The sequence below is a fragment of the Cyprinus carpio genome, chromosome B11, assembly GCF_018340385.1.
Source record: "Cyprinus carpio isolate SPL01 chromosome B11, ASM1834038v1, whole genome shotgun sequence".
Lineage (NCBI taxonomy): Eukaryota > Metazoa > Chordata > Actinopteri > Cypriniformes > Cyprinidae > Cyprinus > Cyprinus carpio.
In genome coordinates, this window is record NC_056607.1 from 21,320,280 (window position 1) to 21,342,565 (window position 22,286).

General features: G+C 36.9%; 2 protein-coding genes across 2 annotated transcripts; both read left to right on the forward strand.

The window, feature by feature from the left end:
- The first annotated feature begins 1,385 nt into the window (after window positions 1–1,385).
- LOC109051506 (keratin, type I cytoskeletal 47 kDa-like) lies at window positions 1,386–9,078 on the forward strand. The gene is made up of 9 exons (XM_019069044.2): window positions 1,386–1,834; window positions 2,530–2,658; window positions 2,929–3,011; window positions 3,169–3,325; window positions 3,423–3,584; window positions 6,509–6,634; window positions 7,657–7,877; window positions 7,979–8,073; window positions 8,170–9,078. Exons 1-9 carry the CDS (start codon window positions 1,559–1,561, stop codon window positions 8,274–8,276), a joined length of 1,356 nt encoding a protein of 451 aa, XP_018924589.1. The 5' UTR covers window positions 1,386–1,558; the 3' UTR covers window positions 8,277–9,078.
- A 10,660-nt stretch (window positions 9,079–19,738) lies between these two features.
- Window positions 19,739–22,285, forward strand: LOC109051528 (keratin, type I cytoskeletal 50 kDa). Its single transcript, XM_042734541.1, has 7 exons — window positions 19,739–20,319; window positions 20,563–20,645; window positions 20,727–20,883; window positions 21,094–21,255; window positions 21,334–21,459; window positions 21,766–21,986; window positions 22,079–22,285. Exons 1-7 carry the CDS (start codon window positions 19,801–19,803, stop codon window positions 22,203–22,205), a joined length of 1,395 nt encoding a protein of 464 aa, XP_042590475.1. The 5' UTR covers window positions 19,739–19,800; the 3' UTR covers window positions 22,206–22,285.
- Window position 22,286: the final 1 nt, after the last annotated feature.

Below are 22,286 nucleotides of genomic sequence, written 5' to 3' on the forward strand. Positions count from 1 at the left end.
GGTTAATGATGATATAATGGCAGTCACATTTCATCCAATCTATTAATTTGTAGAAAACACATTAAATTTTCAGTTCTCATTCAATGACTGAAGCAAACCATTTCTGTATGAGCATGGTTTTAGTTTCTGAATCATATTTCATTTTGATATTTTTTGGGGAGTAGCCTATAAGTAAAAAATGTCAGGATGAAATGCCTGTTCTGATAGTAAAAGCCTCATTACAAGAATGTAGAACAACCTGAAAGCCTTACATGGATCCAAACATGTATGACAAAACAAAATGTTCTGAAGAATGTCAGTAACCCGTTTTGGTTACCAATGAATTTCATTGTATAAAACATTTTCATTAAAGTTCCACAGAAGAAAGAAAGTCATACATGTTTGTACTGACTTGTGGGAGAGTAAATGATGGCAGAGTTTTTATTTAGAATAAATATTTGAACAGAACCACTTTCACTATTTATATTTAAAGAACTTGTGTCTGCAAAATCAAAATCATGTGGTCTAAGCAACATGGAAAGATAAAAAAAAAATAAAAATAGGAAATGGTTTTTACCTTGAAAAATATATTTAAAGCATTTTTAAAATGACACTCTAGACACATGATTTTCATTACTCAAAAGAAAGATGCATTTAAAGGACAGATTTTGGAAATCTACCAAGGGGATACATGCTTTTACAAGTAAAAATCCACCGAGTGAAGTATTTTCTTTGAATTGGGTCGAGCCTTATGAGTTTGCATGTAAGTTCTGACAGTAGAAGTCAAAATAGTTTGAAAGCATGATTGATTTCCTATGAATTTTACCATTCAACAGCTATATCCCCTCTCTGTCAACTCTACCAGCTAATCGTCTTATCAGGGGTTACATCTGTACGTTTCAAGAGATGGTGGCATTAGGTTACTGATGGGGAAAAATGTACTTAAGAGATGTGTTTTTAATTCATTCTGACACATGAATCCACTCATCATGATTGATGGTTATTGTTCCGATAAATGGGATTCGAGTGTGTTTTTGTTCCAAGCTTAAGAAAGAAATTTTTTTGTCATATAACTGAAATGCCAAAGCAAAACCTGATGAATGTTTTGGTGAATCCACAAAATAAATACACATCTGAAAATGGGTTAACGATGTGTCACATGTATGTGTATAATTAATGGCTGCATTTAAAAGAAGAAAAAGTGATAGCTTTCCATAAAAGCCACTATAAATATTTTGAACTGGCACATGTCAAATACAAACAATTAGTTTATTAAACAATTAAAGAAGTTATTTTTTCAGTTAAACAATTAAAGATGTAATCACTCTAAGCCACAAATCTTTTTACAGGTTTTTGAAGGTCAAGGGTGTGATAGCAGGTTTTGAAGTCAATGGTTTTATTCTGCGTCTGGGCACAGGCGGGTCTCACTCACATTCCATCTATTCACTGGAACTGGAAATCTGACACTGTGTGGGATGCAGCAGGGCTATATAAGACGATCTTTAGTGCAAATTAGTTTAGGTGTTTAGTTTTCGACATTAAAGGACATCCTAACTTGCACAGATCTTCTCACTCAGCCATGTCTGTCCGTCGCAGCAGTAAGACGTTCACCACTCGGAGTGTGTTGGGGTCATCTTCCTCTGGTGCACTGGTCATGAATGGAGTGGGGAGTTCAGGGGCCTCTTTGTCTTTTGGTGGACAAAACTATGGCAGCGCTGGGGGCTTTGGTGGCCGCATCTCCAGATCTTTGTCCACTTCATCTTTGACGACGGCTGGTTATGAGGTCACGTTCCATGGCAATGAGAAGCAGACAATGCAGAACCTCAATGACCGCCTGGCATCTTACCTGGAGCGGGTAACACACCTGGTTAACTTGAAATTGTGACAGAAATTAAATTTTACAAATCTTAAAAGCTTCTTCTAATGTAAACTGATGAATGATTTTAAAAACATAATTATTAAAAAATATGTATACTTAAATATTTGTATAATTTGTGTATAAGTCAATAACAACAACATAGTTAATATATTAACTCTTTAAAAAATAAAACTATCAAATTATTTTACTTAATAAATATTATCTTGTAAAAGCCAGATTAGAATCCCTAAAATTATTTTTAAATAAATGTTATAGCATGCCATATTTACATTCTGTGTTATGGATTGAACAATGCATTTAATAAAACACATTTTATTGAATCTTATTAAGGTTTTTTGTTTGTTTGTCTTTAAGATTTAAAAAAAAAATTATTTGTAAGGTTGTTCGTTTTATTATTTAGTAACATTGGATTACTGTATGTGGATACAGTTATTTTCATATTTTCATGTTTTTTTTTCTTCTAAATATTTAGGCGCCCTAATCAAAAAATTCAAATAACTTTATTTCTGTAATTCTAAATCAAGTCTTAATATTTCTGCATTTCCTGAAATCAAATGGTGTAAGATTGTACAATAACAATTCAGCTACATTCATCCTTGAGTTTGTGTGTTGAACTTCTGCCTCGTCTTTAATGATTTTCAGAAGATCCGCGCATGTGTTTTGTGTTTTAGGTGCACACCTTAGAGCAGGCCAACAAGAAATTTGAGCTGCAAATTAAGGAGTTTTATGACAACAAGAGGCCGTTGCAGAGCAAAGACATGAGTGCCTATTTCAAAACCATTTCAGAGCTCCGCGCACAGGTAGAGCTGCTGTCAATCATCCCAAGGATCATACCTTTGAAATGACTGAAATGGCATGTGGTAAACACTGCCTCACCTTGTGCCATTATGCCATGCTTTGTGTTTCAAATAGCACACATACCACAGGGCAATCCTGTTCACACACTGTTTAGCATCAGTGTTACACAGAGTGATACTTTCTCTTTTTTTTAATGCAGGCATGATGTTGTTATGCTAATTTAAAAGATATATTAACATCCATTGATTAACCCACATTCCTATTTTTCCAAGATTAACAGTCGTTTTGTGGAGAACGCTAAGCTCTGTCTGAGTCTGGACAACACCAAGCTTGCAGCTGAAGATTTTCAACTGAAGTATGTGATGTGTAAACCAACATTTTCAAACTGCAGATTTCTTATTAATTTTGAATAGAATTACACAGAATGTTTAATTTTTAGCGTTGGTTGCTTCATCTTCAGGATTATATTTTAAGAAATACCATATACTCATTTTTCTGCTTGGGTTTGGCAGGTATGAGACAGAAATGAATCTGCGTTTGGTCGTGGAAGCGGATTCGGCTCGACTGCGGGGGGTTCTGGGGGAGATCAAACTCTCCATTGGAGATCTAGAGAACCAGCTTGCTGGACTGAAAGAGGAGCTGCTGTACATCAAGAAGAACCATGAAGAGGTACCTTTCAGTGCACCCTCACACATTTAACCAATTATTTCACAAAAACAGTTTTTGGAAGAGTGAACGCTTCTTTCTCTCCTCTTCTTTTGCAAAGGATCTGCATTTGTTGCGGCAGCAGCAAAGCGGCTCTGTTAATGTGGAGATGGACTGTGCAGCTCAGTCAGATCTTGACAAGGAGCTGCAGGAGATGAGAGCGCAGTATGAGATGCTCATTGAGAAAAACCGCAGAGAGGCTGAAAGATGGTTCCAGAGCAAGGTGAGCCAGTAGGACAAGTTCACCTTCGAGAAAACAATATGTTAGACCTAGCAGAGGCGGGTGAAACTTCCTCTGAAAGCTCACAGGATTTTAACATATAAAAAGAGTGGAATGTAATTCATTGTCTCAATGTTTTTTTCAAGTAAATCTTCTAATAACGACTGAGATGCCAGCTGTCTGATGATACGCTTCAAAACAATGGACTGTATAAATGGAATGTGATTGCGATAGTCAAGTAATCGTTAAGTCTTTCTGCTGTCAAAACTTCCGAATATTTTGCAGTTGTCTGGCTTAGACAACTGTAGGGGCAGGAACTGCTAAAGCAAAATAATTTTAACTCAGTCTATTAGAACATCCCAAGGTCATTATATACTCTCATGGCATGAGACTATGTTATGTTTTGGCGAATTGGTAAGCAAGTTTTTATGAATTCATACAAATACATTTGTAGGGCCCTATGAAATCCATTTTATTATATTTTTTCCATTTAAATTTTCTGCACACCATTTTTTTTTTCCAGTTTTAATTTTTCTATAATCTACTTTAATGGTTAAATTAAATTTTATTCACCAAATGCATAAATTGAAATTGTCTGATTAACTGAAATCATGAAACTTACAATTTAACAGCAATTTATTTATTTTTTGCCAAATTCTGTGTTTTTCCATTACATTTTTTTAATTCCATTTTAAATGTTTCATTAACTTTTAATAATCTAAAGCATCTCCAATTAATTCATGTTTTTTTTTTTTTTTTTTTTTTTTTTTTTTTTTTTTTTAAATATGTATTATAATTATTATTATTATTTTCAGAAATACTGTGTAGGCCTTTTTACATTTTTCATCTAAATTTATGGTAAATAATTTTTCTGGTAAATATTACTTAAATATAATATTTTGTTTTTATTCAGTAGTAGTAGTACTATCATTACATTAAGTAATATATTTTGTCACTGTATCGAAGGGGGTGTGACAACAGAGTGGCGATCTACTTGCAGGCTAAATTAAAATAGCGTGGTCAAAACAGGCAGGGTCCAGTAACAGCAAACGGTAATATCCAAGGCAAAGGCAAAAGAGTAATCCACAAACAGGCATAGATCAGGGCAGGCAGCAAACAATCAAAACAAGGTAATACTCCAAGGATCCAAACACGAGAGAAGCAAAAACTAACATTAATTACTCACCTTCATGTCGTTCCAAACATGTAAGACCTTCATTTATCTTCGGAACACAAATTAAGATATTTTTATGGAATCTGAGAGCTCTGTAACCCTCCCATAGACAGCAACGATATTACCACGATTAACACGCGGAAATCATAGGGCCTTACATGTGTCCATTTTTAGGGATGCACCAGTTGACCGGCCATAAATCGGAACCGGACGGTTTTTGCTTAAAATACGCGATCGGCAATCGGCCGGTTTTTGGTCTTTTTTCGGCAGATTTTTCCGGAAGTGCACCCGCGTGCACAGACTGCATTGTAATCATTCGCTATCATGTCGTTTGTGTGGAAGTATTTCGAAATCTGTGTGCAGGACACGGGCAGTCATTCAGCACTTGAAGTGCAGAGTTACATGTGTGAGGCACAGATAGCAGGAAGTGAACAGCCGCTGGTGTACTGGCGCACAAATAAGAGCCCCTTTCCTGCTCTCGCTGAAGCTGCGCGAGCGTACTGTACCTGTCCGCGCCCTACACAAGCGTAGACAGTGAAGGGATGTTCAGTTCAACTTCTTGCGTGTTGGATGAGAAACGAAACAGACTTTTTGTAAAGCAGAACTTGCATACACGTTTGAAAAGCCAGAAGTAAACGTCAGTTCTGTATAAGATGATTATTTTTATTTTACCTTAAAATTACATCGACTTAATTTGATTTAAAATTCACCTGCTGTATCACACTGAAAAAAAGCGTTTCATTCATCCAATTAAAATTTTTTAGGGTAATGATTCACATCTATATTTTTTTAACTTAAGCCAATAGTTATTTCTTTTTCATTTGCTCAAGTAAAAAAATACAGATGTGAATCATTACCCTATTGTTTTTTTTTTTATTATTTTTTTTATTATTGGACGATTTGAATATTTTTTTTATTTGTTTTATCATGATTTTAACATTTTGGAATAATTTATATATATAGCATACTTTTATTTAGTCTCACTGGTAAAGACCTTTTTTTAATTTAAAACCAAATTTAAAAACAAAAACAAATACTGAATGCTGATTAAGAAACATCTTATTGAATGTGTGTTGATTGTGTTGTTTGGATTGAAGAATTATGCAGATGTTGGCTTTAATTTCACATGGTTACAGTTAATCTTTTCATTTAAGGCCAGTTCTATGTAGTTTCAACCCAATTCAAAAACAAAATATAAATGCTGATGTCTGTACCGTCTATGTTTGTATTGAATGTAGGCTACTTACGGTGCAGTCACTGCCGTTAATTTCAAATGGTTACGGTTATTGTTTTCAATAGCCAAAAGCCAGTTTGGCCTATTAAATACCAAATAAACATCTTGTTTATGTATATTTTCCTTCTTTCTTGTTTGTTGCTTAAAGAAAAAAATAAATAAATCGGAAATCGGTATCGGAATCGGCCATGAAAAATCATGATCGGTGCATCCCTATCCATTTTTTCATTATCTGCTGACATCTAAAATGTAGCTGTGTACCTTCATGGTTATTTATTTTCTAAAAATCATACATTCTCATACTACTCAAATTCATATTGGCCACCAATATGCCAGAATATAAAACAGTTATGTTTTTCATGAGATTGTGTTGGGTCATCAGTTCATTCTGCAGTAATACAACACTTATGAACTGAAATGTAGACACTTGCAGCAGGCAATATTCTGACTGACCAGACCAGACTGTGTTTTTTATCATCATGTATTCCTCATTCCTTTATCTGTGTCATTAATCTTTAGGCGGAGGTGCTGCAAACTCAGGTGACCAGCAGCTACACTGAAATCAAGACATCTCAGACTGAGCTCACTGATCTGAAGAGAAGTTTCCAGAGCCTGGAGATAGAACTACAGGGGGTTCTCACAATGGTATATTCTCACAGGAGATATCTGAAGATCTCTGCTTATTTTTCTTTATACAATAGTTATTTCTGGTCCTCAAATGTGATTGGCTGAGCAGGGTTCCAAAAGCCCTATTATAGGCACCTTGACTTTTTAATGTTTGTACCATTCCGCTTTGGTAAAAATCCAGTCATCTTAATAGGAATTCAAACCTTCGGGAATATCTTGTGAGGTGAAGCAGATTTTGCAATCAGTGGGTCATGTGAATTCATCTCATTGACAGAAAGCTTTTGCATCAGTCATTTCAATAGGAATCCACGGAATCGAGTCAAGTTACTGTTTAACAAGTCACTGAATCATTCAAACGATTCACTCAAAAACAAATATTCATTGCCAGATAGAAGTGACTGTGAGCAGCAAATCATTCATTCAACAAATTTGTTTAGAATTGTGACTTTTTATATCACAGTTCTGACTTTTTCTCACAAATACAAGTTTACTTCTTCTAGATTTAAGAGATATAAAGTTGCAATTCTGAGAAATAAAGTCAGAATTGCAAGATATAAACTTGCAATTGCTTGTTATAAAGTCAGAATTGTGAGATATTAATTTGCAAATCTGGCTTTTTTCTCAGAATTGCGACTTTATATCTCGCAATTCTTTATATATTGCAATTCTGATTTTTTAACAAGCAGCTACAAGTTTTTTCCTCAGAATTGGATTTTATAACTCGCAGTTATAAGCTTATATCTCACAATTCCATGAAAAGAAGTCAGAATTGTGAGATATAAACTTGCAATTGCACGAAAAAAGTCAGAATTGCAAGATAAAAAGTTGCAATTACGATTTTCATTTTTTATTCAGTGGTGTGGGCTTCCATAGATAGCTGTATGCATGCATTTGTTGCAAAAACAAATTATGCTCACACTCTCAAACATGCTGTTGAACTTAAATAATTGAAACAGCTGGTGGACTTAACATGGGTTATAATATAATGTTTCCACTTAGGTATTTAATTTACATACTATGTATATACTCATTTTGCACAGAAACAAAATCTGGAGCAGAGTTTGGCTGATGTAGGCATGCGTTATGCGGCCCAGCTGAGTCAGCTCCAGTTGCGTATAGACCAGCTGCAGGAGGAGCTACAGAGACTCAATACCAACATCCAACAACAGGCTTCAGAGTACCAGATACTGCTGGACATCAAGATGAGGCTGGAGATGGAGATCGCTGAGTACAGGAGGCTGCTGGATGGAGAAGCTCACACGTACGTAGAACAGATTTGTTTTGTTGTTTTAGTAAGTTAAGTTGGTGAGCTTATGCGCTGTATCAGTTATGAGACCCAGAGTATCTCGTTGTGTCCTGTAGGACCTTCATAAGCACATCTGCATCTTCCAAGACTAAAACTTCTGTGACAGAGACAGAAACTGTGACCAAAATGGTGGAGATACAGGAAGAGGAAGGTGAGTGAAATGAAAATCTCGGCCAATGCAGTGCAGAAATTAATGAAACCAGGCAGTAATACAGTACATATGCGTCTGTTTGGTAAACCCTTATAGAGCATAACCCTCACCTCCAGCGCCGAGTGAAGGTCATTGTGGAGGAGCTTGTGGATGGTAGAGTCGTATCTTCTTCTGTTGAGGAGAAAGTCCAAGAAATTAGCTGAGAAGATAAAGCAACAGCGTGTAAACATGTCTAACATGTAAACTAGAGTATATAGATAAATGTTAACTCTAGGGTGACCATACGTTCTCTTTTACCCTGACTGGGATTTCTAAATTGCCTAAAATGTCCTGGATTTTGCTTTGATTTTCTGTTGTTTTTGTACTTGCTGAAGGTAATGACTGAATGGTAATTTGGCCAATAGTGTGCAGACATTGTACATAATCAACCAATCATGGCTCGCGAGAAGGTGGGATCTGCAGAGAGCGGTCAAAGCAATGCAAATACGCATACATATAATGAATGAGAGCTGTAGAAAGCATGTCAACATGAAAATAAAGACAAATTATGCAATTTAGAAGTTGGACTTAAGGTAAAAAAGAGGTCTTATTGTCACCCTAGTCAATGCAAAGTTTAAATACAGCATCAGTCTTAATTATGTGGCAATAAATTGGTATTTTGGGGCTTTAATTGATCTTTTTCTTGCACTAAGAATAAAATGTGTTTATAATTAATAGTATAATTTTAGCGTTATTTTGTCATCCAGTCATTACTAGAACTGTGGTGTTAATTTTGGTGTGTTTTGGATGCAAGCCACTAGGTGTCGCAGTACGTCAATTAAAACAAAACAGGTGAGAGGGTTTTTTTTTTTTTTTATACTACTGTAAATGGAAATCACATATGAACGTCACATTTTCATATACCTATCATATATCAAATGCTAAATTTACAATTTGTGAAGATGGAAATCACAGTATCAGATTTAAGGGAATATCATTTTGAATTAAAAGAGAATCACAACTTTATTTTGAGTCGATGTTGCCATTTTTGAGTGCTATGAAAAATTATAAATTTACTAATAAAAATTTCTGGATATATAGCCTTATTTAAAAGGATTTTTCACTCAAAATGTAAATTCTTGTATTGTATTCTCAACCTCAATTTGTGCCAAACCGGTATGAGTTTCTTTCTTATGCTGAACACAAAAGAAGGTATTTTGAAGTATTTGGGTAACCAGACAGTTGGTGGACCCCACTGACTCTTATAGTGTGGAAAGAGATACAATGGAAGTAAATGGGGACCGGAAACTGCTTGGTTATCTTCTTTTGTGTTCAGCAGAAAAAAAGAAGAAGAAAGAATTCAAACAGGTTTGGAACTATCCCTTCACGAAATTTGTATTATACAATCAGAATCTCAAAAGATGGATAAATATATCACCATTAAAATGACTTTCTAGTGTAAGCTTATTGGTAATCGCATATTGAGCAATCGCATACTGAGCAATAAGAATTGCTTAAGTTCCTGAGCTTGACTAATGCATGCTTCTGCTAAATAGTTTTTTCTTAAATTACAACACATATCCAAAGTAAGCTCAAAGGATCACACAATGTGTTTGGTTAATGGTCAAATCATTTTTAAAGCTGGTGTTAAAATAGTATACTTACACAATATTTCAAGATGTGAGATCCTGAACCAGGTTTCTTTTTGTGCTCACAAGACTGTTCTTGACTCATCAGCTGATTAATGTAGTTAAGTAAAAATTAAAATCTAGTTACTTCTAGAATAGTTGTCAAGTCTTCTGCAAAAATAGAAAAAAATAGACTTTTGCTTTTTGAATGCATATGATGCCTGACATCTAAAAGAATTTGAGCCACAAAAAAAAACTAAATCTTAAGTAACATTATTAGATACTACAGCAGTAAAGTGATTACTTTCAGGTAGGCTTTTACATGTACTTTAGATACAGTGGGTTAATATGACTTATTTTTCAGTGTTACAATTGCCCCCATAAACACTGTTACAGTCGCTTCCACCAAGGGAGCAATTTTAACACTCTGACTTCTTTAATTAAATATTTAATTAATATTATATTCTCATCCTTATTAGTGAAAATATATCAATTGTACTATTAGTTAGTGCACCTATATTTGTTTCTTGTATCAAAAGATGACTAGTGTATTTCAAGTAGGAAAATGTAAAAATGTTACAGTTGCCCTAATTTTTATGTTTCTGCATGTCATGTGCGAGGCTTCAGGGGCTTTTTTTCTGATTTATGCATTTAAAAACATTATTGAGTTTCTTTAAAAGCATATTTTGGGAATGTTTGACCTTGGCTGGCCTCCTTTATTTTGTTATATAATCTGGGTGTAGACAGATACTAGAGGCCAGATGTCAAAGTCCCTTCCGATCACGTTGAGCTGAAGTTTTGAAGTTAACATTTTGAAAAGACCTATTCTTTATGAAAAGTTATTCATTTACATTACTTGTTAAACATAATCAAGAGCACAAATTCACTATTTTCAGGCCCCTGGCTGAAAAGCTCTGAGATGGCATCAGATTAATAAATGAGTCAGCAGTGAAAACTTGTTAAGTCAAGCTCATTCACGCTCTCAGAATCCACACCCATGACACATCCACTATCAACACAGCTGCTCTGCCTCACAGACAAACCAACATGATCTATCCAGCCACTGAATTTTCTCATAGTCCTCAAAGATCACTCTGTTCTGAAAGGAAATCAATCAATTTGGTTCTGTAAAACCTTGTTTGTGTAGGTCAGATAAAAGATAAACAGTATTTACAGAATATACATACCGCAGAACAAGGAGTAATTCCAACGGTTTACATAGATAGTCCTATCTCTGATCACTTTTTCTTTTTCTCTTATTCTTCATTACACTGCTGGATTAAATTTCAGACATTTTCTGAGGAAACTTCAAGTTTTATCAACATATAGTAGTAGTTTGTGATGCATATGCGCTATTCAGATCAGAAGTTGAATAATTACGATTTTCACGTTGACCAAGGCTGCATTTATTTGATCCGAAACAGTATGGTGAAATATTATTACTATTTAAGAAAACTGTTTTAATATATTTTTTGTATGAATTTTCACCATCATTACTCCAGTCACACAATCCTTTAAAATGAATTTTAATATGCTGATTTGGCATCAAGAAACATTTCTTATTAAAGTTTTTACTGATTAATATTTTTGTAGAAATAATGCTACAGTTTTTTTTTAGGATTCTTTAATGAATAGAAAGATCAAAATATTATTTTTTTGTTTGTTTTAATCTTACCCCACTTTTTTAATGGTAGTGTAAAACAATATCCACAAAAAATATTAAGCAGCAAAAACTGGTTTAATGATAACTCCCAGTAATTCCCAATATTACTTTCAAATAAATGCAGCCTTTCTGATCTTAACAGACTTTCAATAACATTTAACTTTTTTAATGTTGTTGAGAGAAGTCTCTTATGCTCACCAAAGTTGCATTTATTTAATAGAAAATACAGTAAAACTATAAAAATCTTTATTAATTAATTTTTGTCTTTAATTACATTTCTTTAATCACACTGAATATTTCATTTATTATTTAATTAAATATTTTCCCAATTAATTAATTTATTTATTTATCATAGCCATTTTGGGGGGCCCAGAAAACTGGAAAATCTTGAGTAAACTTGTTATAAATCATCTGCTCTTTAATCATGTTTCTGAATGGTTAATCCTCTCAACAACAGACTAAAGAATCCACCCATGATTCTAGCATGAGCTGTGCTTCTGCATGACAGGTTAAATCCTTGACAAACATGATCAGATTATGAGAAATTTAAATTCTGAGACCAATTATCGCAGAAGGTGTATAATACCATGCCTTTATGCATGCATTTGACCTACCAAGATTATGTGGACCCCCTTCTAATTAACGGTTCTGGTTAGGCTTTTCATTCAAGTGAAAACAAATCTCAATGCCTGTAAATACAGTGTCATTCAGTGCTTCCAGCTGTCAATATTCACATAGCAATATGCCTCAAGTTAAGAAGAGCTTGTCCCCCTGCACAAAGCCCACACCTGAACTCCATTGATCACCTTTGGGATGAAACTGAACACTGACTGTGAGCCAGGCGCTGTCAACAAAATCACTCTCACAAAAACCAGTGCCTGACCAAATGTTAGCAAATATGGCAAGGGTGCTACTTGTTCAATAGATACTAGTATAACACCAGCAAATTAAGAAGACATCTTCATCAGTTTGATAACAAACGTGCTGTAATTACAGAAACGCGCTGCAAACCATTTATTTTCATAAGGGACGTTGTGGTCTGAACTTGGTTGTGTTGTGAGTATTTGCAGCACGTTTATGTTTTTGCAGTGCATTTTTGAATTCGGTTGTGTTGTGAGTATTTGCAGCACATGTGCTGTCAAACTGATGAAGTTGTTTTCTTAATTTTTTCTATTTGCATGCATTTTCTTAAGCTGTTGCAGATATAAGGGTGTGGTGAACAGGTATCTGCTTACATCTGGCCATGTAGTGTATCTCTAATCAGATCTTTGATGCAGATTCTAGGACATTTACATTGAAACTTTACATTGGAGCTCTTAAAGAGATATGATGATGGTAAAAAAAAAAAAAAAAAAAAAAATGGAGGAAAAATTAATTAATATTTCAAAGGTTTGTGTTCGGTCACAAAACTTTTGCGATAGAAATAATTTGAGGTGGGGTGAAAAATATTCCAGTGCTTTTGCAAGCAGAATGCAACACTTTCATGAGATGTTTTACGAAATGTTATACGAGTGAAGCAAAGTTTTTCTGGGGAACACAATACTTTAGCAAGAGAACAAAAATGTTTCGCGAGCAAATGGAAACCTTCTTGGGGGAACGCAATGCTTTTTTAAGAGAACGCAAAAGGGTGAATGCATCACTTTTGTGAGAGAATGAAAAAGTTTCTCCATTGAATGCAAACATTTTGAAATCTAAGTTATCCTTCCAGCTCATAATTTTATTCCATCACCGTGCCCCCTTAGTGACTCATTTGTGTCTGCATTAGTAATGTCTGATATTTACAGATGAACAATAATAATGTGCTAGGATCCCAACATGAAAGCGTGACACGAACGTACTATTGCAATTTTTGTGGTGCAAGATAATTATATTTCATGCCATTCCCAGTAATTACAGTGTGTAATTCAACCCTCAAGATCTCTAAGTCTTTGGAGCACAGATTTGATTTGAAATGAATTTGCACAGATGTTTGCCAGTGCTGCTGAGAACAACGAGTATTGGCATGAAGTTTGTTGGGTGAACAAACCAGGAAGCCTGAGACCGCGGTGAGTCAGGAACCGGGATCCTGCAGGCGATAACAGGGTGGATACCTCAACAAAAGACAGAGGTGTCATTCAAACCACAGAATCCTAGATAGATGTAATTCTAGGCATTGGTGCTTCATTCAGGGCAGGGCAGAAAGAGACTCATATTCCTTGTTACACTCTTAGAAGAGATATTTGAACTGTTCGAAGATCTTCAAACCAGTTTTCTGACCTACAGTAACACAAATGCTTGTATCGCTGCTAAAGCTGCACATTTTCAGAAACTCTTATTAATTAACTCTTATTAATTATCAGTCAACAGATGATCAAAAATATATTTTTCAGTTTGCAAGCTATTTCCAACTGGCTTAATATTAGATACACCAATCTCATACAGGTGCTTCTCAATAAATTAGAATGTTGTGGAAAAGTTCATTTATTTCAGCAATTCAACTCAAATTGTGAAACTTGTGTATTAAATAAATTCAATGCACACAGACTGAAGTAGTTTTTGGTCTTTGGTTCAAGTCTTTGGTTCTTTTAATTGTGATGATTTTGGCTCACATTTAACAAAAACCCACCAATTCACAACAAATTGGAATATGGTGACATGCCAATCAGTTAATCAATTCAAAACAGCTGAAAAGGTTCCCTGAGTCTTCAAAATGGTCTCTCAGTTTGGTTCACTAGGCTACACAATCATGGGGAAGACTGCTGATCTGACAGTTGTCCAGAAGACAATCACTGACACCCTTCACAAGGAGGGTAAGCCACAAACATTCATTGCCAAAGAAGCTGGCTGTTCAGAGAGTGCTGTATCCAAGCATGTTAACAGAAAGTTGAATGGAAGGAAAGAGTGTGGAAGAAAAAGATGCACAACCAACCAAGAGAACCGCAGCCTTATGATGATTGTCAAGCAAAATCGATTCAAGAATTTGAGTGAACTTCTCAAGGAATGGACTGAGGCTGGGGTCAAGGCATCAAGAGCCACCACACACAGACGTGTCAAGGAATTTGGCTACAGTTGTCGTATTCCTTTTGTTAAGCCACTCTTGAACCACAGACAATGTCAGAGGCGTCTTACCTGGGATAAGGAGAAGAAGAACTGGACTGTTGCCCAGTGGTCCAAAGTCCTCTTTTCAGATGAGCGCAAGTTTTGTATTTCATTTGGAAACCAAGGTCCTAGAGTCTGGAGGAAGGGTGGAGAAGCTCATAGCCCAAGTTGCTTGAAGTCCAGTGTTAAGTTTCCACAGTCGGTGATGATTTGGGATGCAATGTCATCTGCTGGTGTTGGTCCACTGTGTTTTTTGAAAACCAAAGTCACTGCACCCGTTTACCAAGAAATTTTGGAGCACGTCATGCTTCCTTCTGCTGACCAGCTTTTTGAAGATGCTGATTTCATTTCCCAGCAGGATTTGGCACCTGCCTACACTGCCAAAAGCACCAAAAGTTGGTTAAATGACCATGGTGTTGGTGTGCTTGACTGGCCAGCAAACTCACAAGACCTGAACCCCAGAGAGAATCTATGGGGTATTGTCAAAGGAAAATGAGAAACAAGAGACCAAAAAATGCAGATGAGCTGAAGGTCACTGTCAAAGAAACCTGGGATTCCATACCACCTGAGCAGTGCCACAAACTGACCACCTCCATGCCACGCTGAACTGAGGCAGTAATTAAAGCAGAAGGAGCCCCTACTAAGTATTGAGTACATGTACAGTAAATTAACATACTTTCCAGAAGGCCGACAGTTCACTAAAAATGTTTTTTTTTTTTTTTTTTTTTTTTTTTATTGGTCTTATTAAGTATTCTAATTTGTTGAGATAGTGAATTGGTGGGTTTTTGTTAAATGTGAGCCAAAATCATCACAATTAAAAGAACCAAAGACTTAAACTACTTCAGTCTGTGTGCACTGAATTTATTCTATGTGTGAAACAGGAAAAACAAATGTGAATTCTTTTTACAGTATTATGTTTATCTTACATGGTAACCATATCTGTTTGTCATTTAAATACATTATGCATGTAAGTTTTGGCTACTTTTAAGCAACAGCAGAATAGACTTTAGAGGACTTTGCAAACAAGACAGGTCATAGCGGAGGCCATGTAAAAAGCACATACAGTGCATCCAAAAAATATTCACAGTGCTTTACTTTTTCTACATTTTATGTTACAGCCTTATTCCAAAATTGATTAAATTCACTATTTTCCTCCAAATTCTATATACAATACCCCATAATGACAATGTAAATTTATTAAAAATGAAAATATTTTATATATATATATCATGTACATAAGTATTCACAGCCTTTGCTCAATACTTTGTTGAAGCATTTTTGGCACCAATTACAGCCTCAAGTCTTTTTGAGTATGATGCTGCAAGCTTGGCACACCTGTTTTTGGGCAGTTTCTCCAATTTGTCTTTGCAGTAGATCTCAAGCTCCATCAGGTTGGATGGGGAGGGTGAATGTGATTTCACCAAGTGCAACATGTTGATCCTGGTATAACATTCCAATCAACCAATCCATTCAGATTTGAGGGATAAGTTTACAGGAATTGCCTAATTTAGCCTTACAACCAGAGTTAGGTGCTGCTTGTTATTCAACCATCATTTCCCTCTGATTCTAGAGATAAATTATGGGTATGGTTAGGTTTAGGGGTAGAGATAGGGTTAGGTCTATACTTTTGGACAATAATTTTGATCCAGCATCAACAAAAGATGTTGATCTAGGAACATGTTGCACTTGGCAAAATCACGGTGCCCGATGGGGAGCGTCAGTGCACAACTATTTTCAGATCTCTCCAGAGATGTTCAAGTCGGGGCTCTGGCTGGGCCACTCAAGGACATTCACAGAGTTCTCCCATAGCCACTCCTTTGTTATTTTGGCTGTGTGCTTAGGGTCGTTGTCCTGTTGAAAGATGAACTGTCGCTCCAGTCTGAGGACTGTCTCTGTACATTGCTGCATTCATCTTTCCCTCGATCCTGACTAGTTTCCCAGTTCCTGCCGCTGATAAACATCACCACATTATGATTCTGCCACCACCATGCTTCACTGTCAGGATGGTATTGGCTAGTAATGAGTGGTGCCTGGTTTCCTCCAGACATGACGCTTGGCATTGATGCCAAAGAGTTCAATCTTTGTTTCATCAGACGAGAGAATTTTGTTTCTTATGGTCTGAGAGTCCTTCAGTTGCCTTTTTACCGAGGAGTGGCGATACAATCCTGTCTTGGAGGTCTACAGACAATTCCTTGGACTTCATGGCTTTGTTTGTGCTCTGACATGCACTGTTAACTGTGAGACGTTATATAGACAGGTGTGTGCCTTTCCAAATCATGTTCAATCAACTGAATTTACCACAGGTGGACTCCAATCAAGTTGCAGAAACATCTCAAGGATGATCAGTGGGATGCACATGAGCTCAATTTTGAGCTTACTCATAATACTTACATACATATGATATTTAACATTTTTTATTTTTAATAAATTTGCAAAGATTTCTAACAAACTTCTTTCACATTGTCATTATGGGGTATTGTTTGTAAAATTTGGAGAAAAATAATGAATTTAACCCATTTTGGAATAAGGCTGTAACATAACAAAATGTGGAAAAAATGAAGCGCTGTGAATACTTTCCGGATGCACTGTAAAACAATACATTGTTCTTTTATAGATCCTCTGCACATATCTTTTTACTACTATGAATTGCTACTACAAGACAAGAAAAACCAGTTCAATCTTTAAAGTTTGAGTTTCAGATGAATCCCTGTATGTGTAATGACAGTGTTTTCATTGTCTGAGATAATGACTGTTTATGTAAGTTTTAGCATCCTATATATGACCAGTAGAGAATGTAATTGCTTTCCTTCATTTAGATAATACAATACAATGATGATTTAAAGTATTATTTTACCAGATCAGATCATTTTGCATTACTGATATCAGTAATGCTGCTATCTAAAATATGGAGCAGATTTATGACTGTGCCACACCCAGTACAAAGAAACAACACTGAGCTTCTGAAACACATAAGTAAGCAGAGAATAGAAGAATCACGTTATAAAGTCAAAGGCAAAAATGAAGATGTAAGAAAAAGAAGATGTAGGCTGCTTTAATCACAGTTTTTGATTAAAGTCTTTGGTCCATACAGCAGTGCATTTATGTACATGTATCATTTCAATGTTTTCTACGTTCATTTGAAAAAGTTCTGCATTCCTCGAGAAACTTCACTGCACTGACAATAAGGGACATGGTGATAGAAAGAAATTTGAAAAAATGTATAGAAAAATAATGTTTTTTTGTAATTTATTTATTATTTTTTATATATTTAAATTATATTATATGTTTTTGCATTCATTCACAGAATGTTTTTGTTACCCTGACAAACTGCAGTTTGCAAAAGTTTTGTATTCTTCGGAGAAACTTCACAAAATGATAATGGAAATTGATATGAAACCCCTAAAGGGACATGTTGATGGAATAATTATGAGATGGGAGGAAAAAATATTTCAGTGTTTTTGTATTCTCTCCCAAACATTTTGCATGTGTTCACCTGCAAACTCTTTTACGTATCATTTTTTTTTATATGAATGCTGCTTTATTTGTTACATAAAAAAATTATGGTTGGAGGGAAATCTATATTACAATGTTTTTGTGAGCAAACTTAAAGTTTCTCAGTGTGTCACTATACTTTTTGCGTGCGAATGAAAGGTGTCGCAGGGGAACGTTAACCCCTGCTGAAAAAACAAAACAAAACAATAGAAACCATCACAGAATTTGTAATGCTTTTACTGGTTATAATGGGACTTGTAGCCTGCTGGTTTGAATGGAAACTGTAATGGACCCTATTAGTTTTTACTGGTAATTGTTGTGTCCCAAAACACACTACAGAATTTTTTTTTAATGGTTCTAATGGTTGAAAGTTGATGGCTTGTAATGTTTGTAATGGTATTTGTAGTGAAAACCATTAGATTTTATGTTGTTGTTGTTGTTTTTTTTTTTTACAGCAGGGATATTTCATGAGTAAAAGCAAATGAATTGAAATAATTTTTTTCCTCCCATATCTCTCTTAGTGCATTGCACATTTGCAGTTCGCCTCTTTTATCAGTAGAAAATTCTCACAGCGAAAGTAAAAGGCTGATTAAGACTCATTAATAGATTAACTCCTGCATGGCATGCTTTCAAAAGCCGGCAGATAAACATGTCCTTTAAATTGATATGCTCATGGTCTTGCATTAACAAGGTTATCATTTAATCCAGGAAAACATTCTCTGAATTTGTGATTAAAAATAGAGCAAGAAAGAACTTGTTTGGAATCAGCACATATGGATCAAATAAATCTGGTCATTCAGTATCTCATAAAAATTCACATCTTTCATCACCTTATAACTGCAGGCACTTTTACTCAGTGATGAACGTGATGAATCACTTGATATATAGCCTTCACTAAATTCACTAAGCATGTGGTTTTCATTTGATTGTGTAATGACAGCTATACAAGGGTACAATGTAACTTTGTATCTGTTTTCAAACTACCAGTTACACTACTTGATGTATCTTAATGCATCAGCCTTTTCATTGATGCTTAAATAGCTGCTGATAGAAATGAACCAGTTGAATTGCATGGTAATGCTTTCCAAAGCAATGCTTCAGCTCTCGGTTTAAACTTTCATATACATTTTTCACACTTTTCGGAGATAAAAGTAAATGGAATGGCGTATCTCATGGCTTAAGCTCTCAGAAAAAGACTGATAGCACCATATGTCTCCAGATGGCTCTTGTGCAATTTAAAAGTTCACTTTGGAACATGTTTCTCTCCCTCGCTGTTTTTTTGTTCTGTTCGTGTTTGAAAAGACAAAGGGAGGTCTGTTCTGGGGAAGCTGGCAGCATTCCATGCGCAAGAGCCCATTTCACTGTGTGGTTTTAGCTCGCTGTTTATAAGTGTTTATCACATCCAGCACTCTGTTGCTTTGGAAACCCCGCTGGCAGGCGCAGGTCATCCTGTCAGCGCTCATGTTATGAAGCCTGTAACACAAACCTTATGACAGTAACATGAGACCCTATGCAGACATGCATGGGAAAAAGTTCTACACATCAGAACAATCACGTCCTGTGAAAAATGTTGCAGTTTATATATGCATTCATGTTTTAAGATAAGATGTGGATATGACTCTTTTGCACATATCCCTGGGCTATGAGCTCTCACTCAGAGCTCATTCCAACCATTCATGTCATTTCACCTGCCAGATCCTCTGCCTCTAGGCATATTGGGCGGAGAGTGAAGTTTTGAGTTCATTTTCTCCCCTCACCCCCTCCTCCATCTCTACCTCCACCCACCCCTTACCTCATCCCGCAAACATATAAAAATCAATCGGCCTCGTCTGTGCGCCACATTCTTTCTCCTTCCAGCAAAAAGACTCTCTCCTCTGCACCCCAGCAATGACATCCTTTAGCCGCCAGAGTTTCATGTCTTCTGGAGGGGGCTTCGGTGGAAGCTCCATGCGGGGTGCTTCTCTGGGAGCCATGTCTCGGTCATCCGCGATTGGTGGTGGAGGCGGTGGCCATATAAGCGCCATGCGTTCTGGCAGTGTATATGGGGGTGCAGGAGGTCATGGGGTCCGTATCTCCACCGGGACAAGAACCTTTGCAGCTGGTGGCGGTGGCGGTGGCGGTGGATCTGGCTTTAGCTTTGGTGGTGGCGCTGGCGGCGGAGCAGGGTTTAGCTTCGGTGGTGGTGCCGGAGGAGGCGATATGGACCTCAACGTGGCTGTCAGTGAGAAAGCAACCATGCAGAACCTAAACGACCGTCTGGGAAACTACCTGCAGAAGGTGCACTTGCTGGAGAAGGCCAACGCAGATCTGGAGCTGAAGATCAGACAGTTTTTGGAGAACAAAACCTCACCTGCTGCAAGAGATTACTCTGCCTACCAGGCTACAATCAGCGACCTGCAAGATAAGGTACTGCTATTGTAAACATCTCTTGTACAAAATACTGTTTTCATAGCTGCAGGATTAAGGGTGTGGTCATGTTCTCATTGAGTTTTCTGCACATCAAATTGAAACAAAGCCATGCATTTCTGCCTTGTACTGTTATGGGTTACCTCCCAAAATGGGTGCAATAGACAAAATTTGCATGTAGATCTTAATAATGCATATTTGGAAGCTATGCATTTGCAAAATCATCATTATTTTCTCTGACAGATCCAAGATGCCACTCGTGTCAATGGGGGAGTCTACCTGGCCATCGATAACGCAAAATTGGCCACCGACGACTTCAAGACCAAGTAAACGCAAACCTACAGTGTATGCAACCCTTATACTTAGGGGAAAAGTTGCTAATAAGCCACTCTGTGTGATTCATTCAGGTATGAGAACGAGTTGGCCATGCGTCAGTCTGTGGAAGCAGATATCGCTGGGTTGAAGAGACTCCTTGATGAGTTGACATTGGCAAGATCCGACCTGGAGATGCAAATTGAAGGCTTAAAGGAGGAGCTTATCTTCCTCAAGAAGAACCACGAGGAGGTAAAAACCTGTAAAATTCAATCATGCTGTTTGACTGTTATCAACATGACAAGCAAGATCTTTTGATCATGCCAAAACAGAAATGTTCCTCTGACCTTGCCATAAAATGAACTAACAAAGCAGTCAAATGTGATGCTGATGAGCACTATAAATTTCAGGGAATGTGCCTCAGGGGTCATACATCATCTCAAGTTATTTTTCTCTTTGTAGGAACTGGCATCCATGCGCAGTCAGATGACTGGCTCAGTGAATGTGGAGGTGGACGCAGCTCCTCAGGAGGATCTGAACCGTGTGATGTCTGAGATCCGAGAGCAGTACGAGGGAGTCGCTGCCAAAAACCGGCGTGAACTAGAGGCCTGGTTCCAAACCAAGGTAAAAGAGAGCACATGACTAGCCAAGTTTTGGTCTTCGGAGACACTAATCTCAACTCTGATTGTTATTTATCTGCAGTCAGAGACACTGACTAAGGAGGTTGCGGCCAGTACAGAGACCCTCCAAGTGTCCAAGACTGAAATCAATGAACTTAGACACACCCTTCAAGGCCTGGAGATCGAGTTACAGTCTGAACTCAGTAAAGTAAGTGTTTTAGGATCTATCCATACCAACATTTTAAACCATTCTAAGCTGGTCTTAGCTGGTGTAATTGGTCTCCAAGCTGGTATTCTGCTTGTAGATATTTGTATAGGTTGCCAAACCCCTCTGAAACCAGCAAACTAGACAATCCTGACAATGCTTGGAACCTGTTAAGAAAAGCAATTCCATCTTAGGCTGGGTTAAGTTGTTTTTTTCAGCAGGCTGGTTGAACTGCTACAATTTTTTACCCAACATATACTTATTATTCCAGTCTATGCTAATAAATACCACCTTCTCTCTATTCTACAGAAAGCAGGTCTTGAGGGAACTCTTGCAGATACAGAAGGGCGTTACTCCATGCAGCTGACTCAACTACAGGTTCAGGTAACAAGTCTGGAGGAGCAGATTGTTCACCTCAAAGGTGATATAGACAGACAATCTCAGGAGTACAACATGCTGTTGGACATCAAGACCCGGCTGGAGATGGAGATCGCGGAATACAGGAGACTGCTGGACGGAGGAGCAACCAGGTAGGAGATGTTGGAAAACTGATAGTGAGACTGTAAAATGAGTGTTCTCGTTGGGGTTTTGCCATTTCTGAAGACTTTCTCTCTTTTGTCAGCTTCACCACTACTGGTGGAATAGGAGGAGGAGGAGGAGGAGGAGTGAGCTTTAACAAAACCATCATGGTGAAGACCATTGAGGAAGACATTGTTGATGGGAAAGTGGTGTCAAGTACTACAAAATAAACACCAAACACAACTGTGACACCACTTTTCAGGCCTTCCACTGTGATCCGCTTTTTGAGAATAAAATCAGTGATGCCGTGG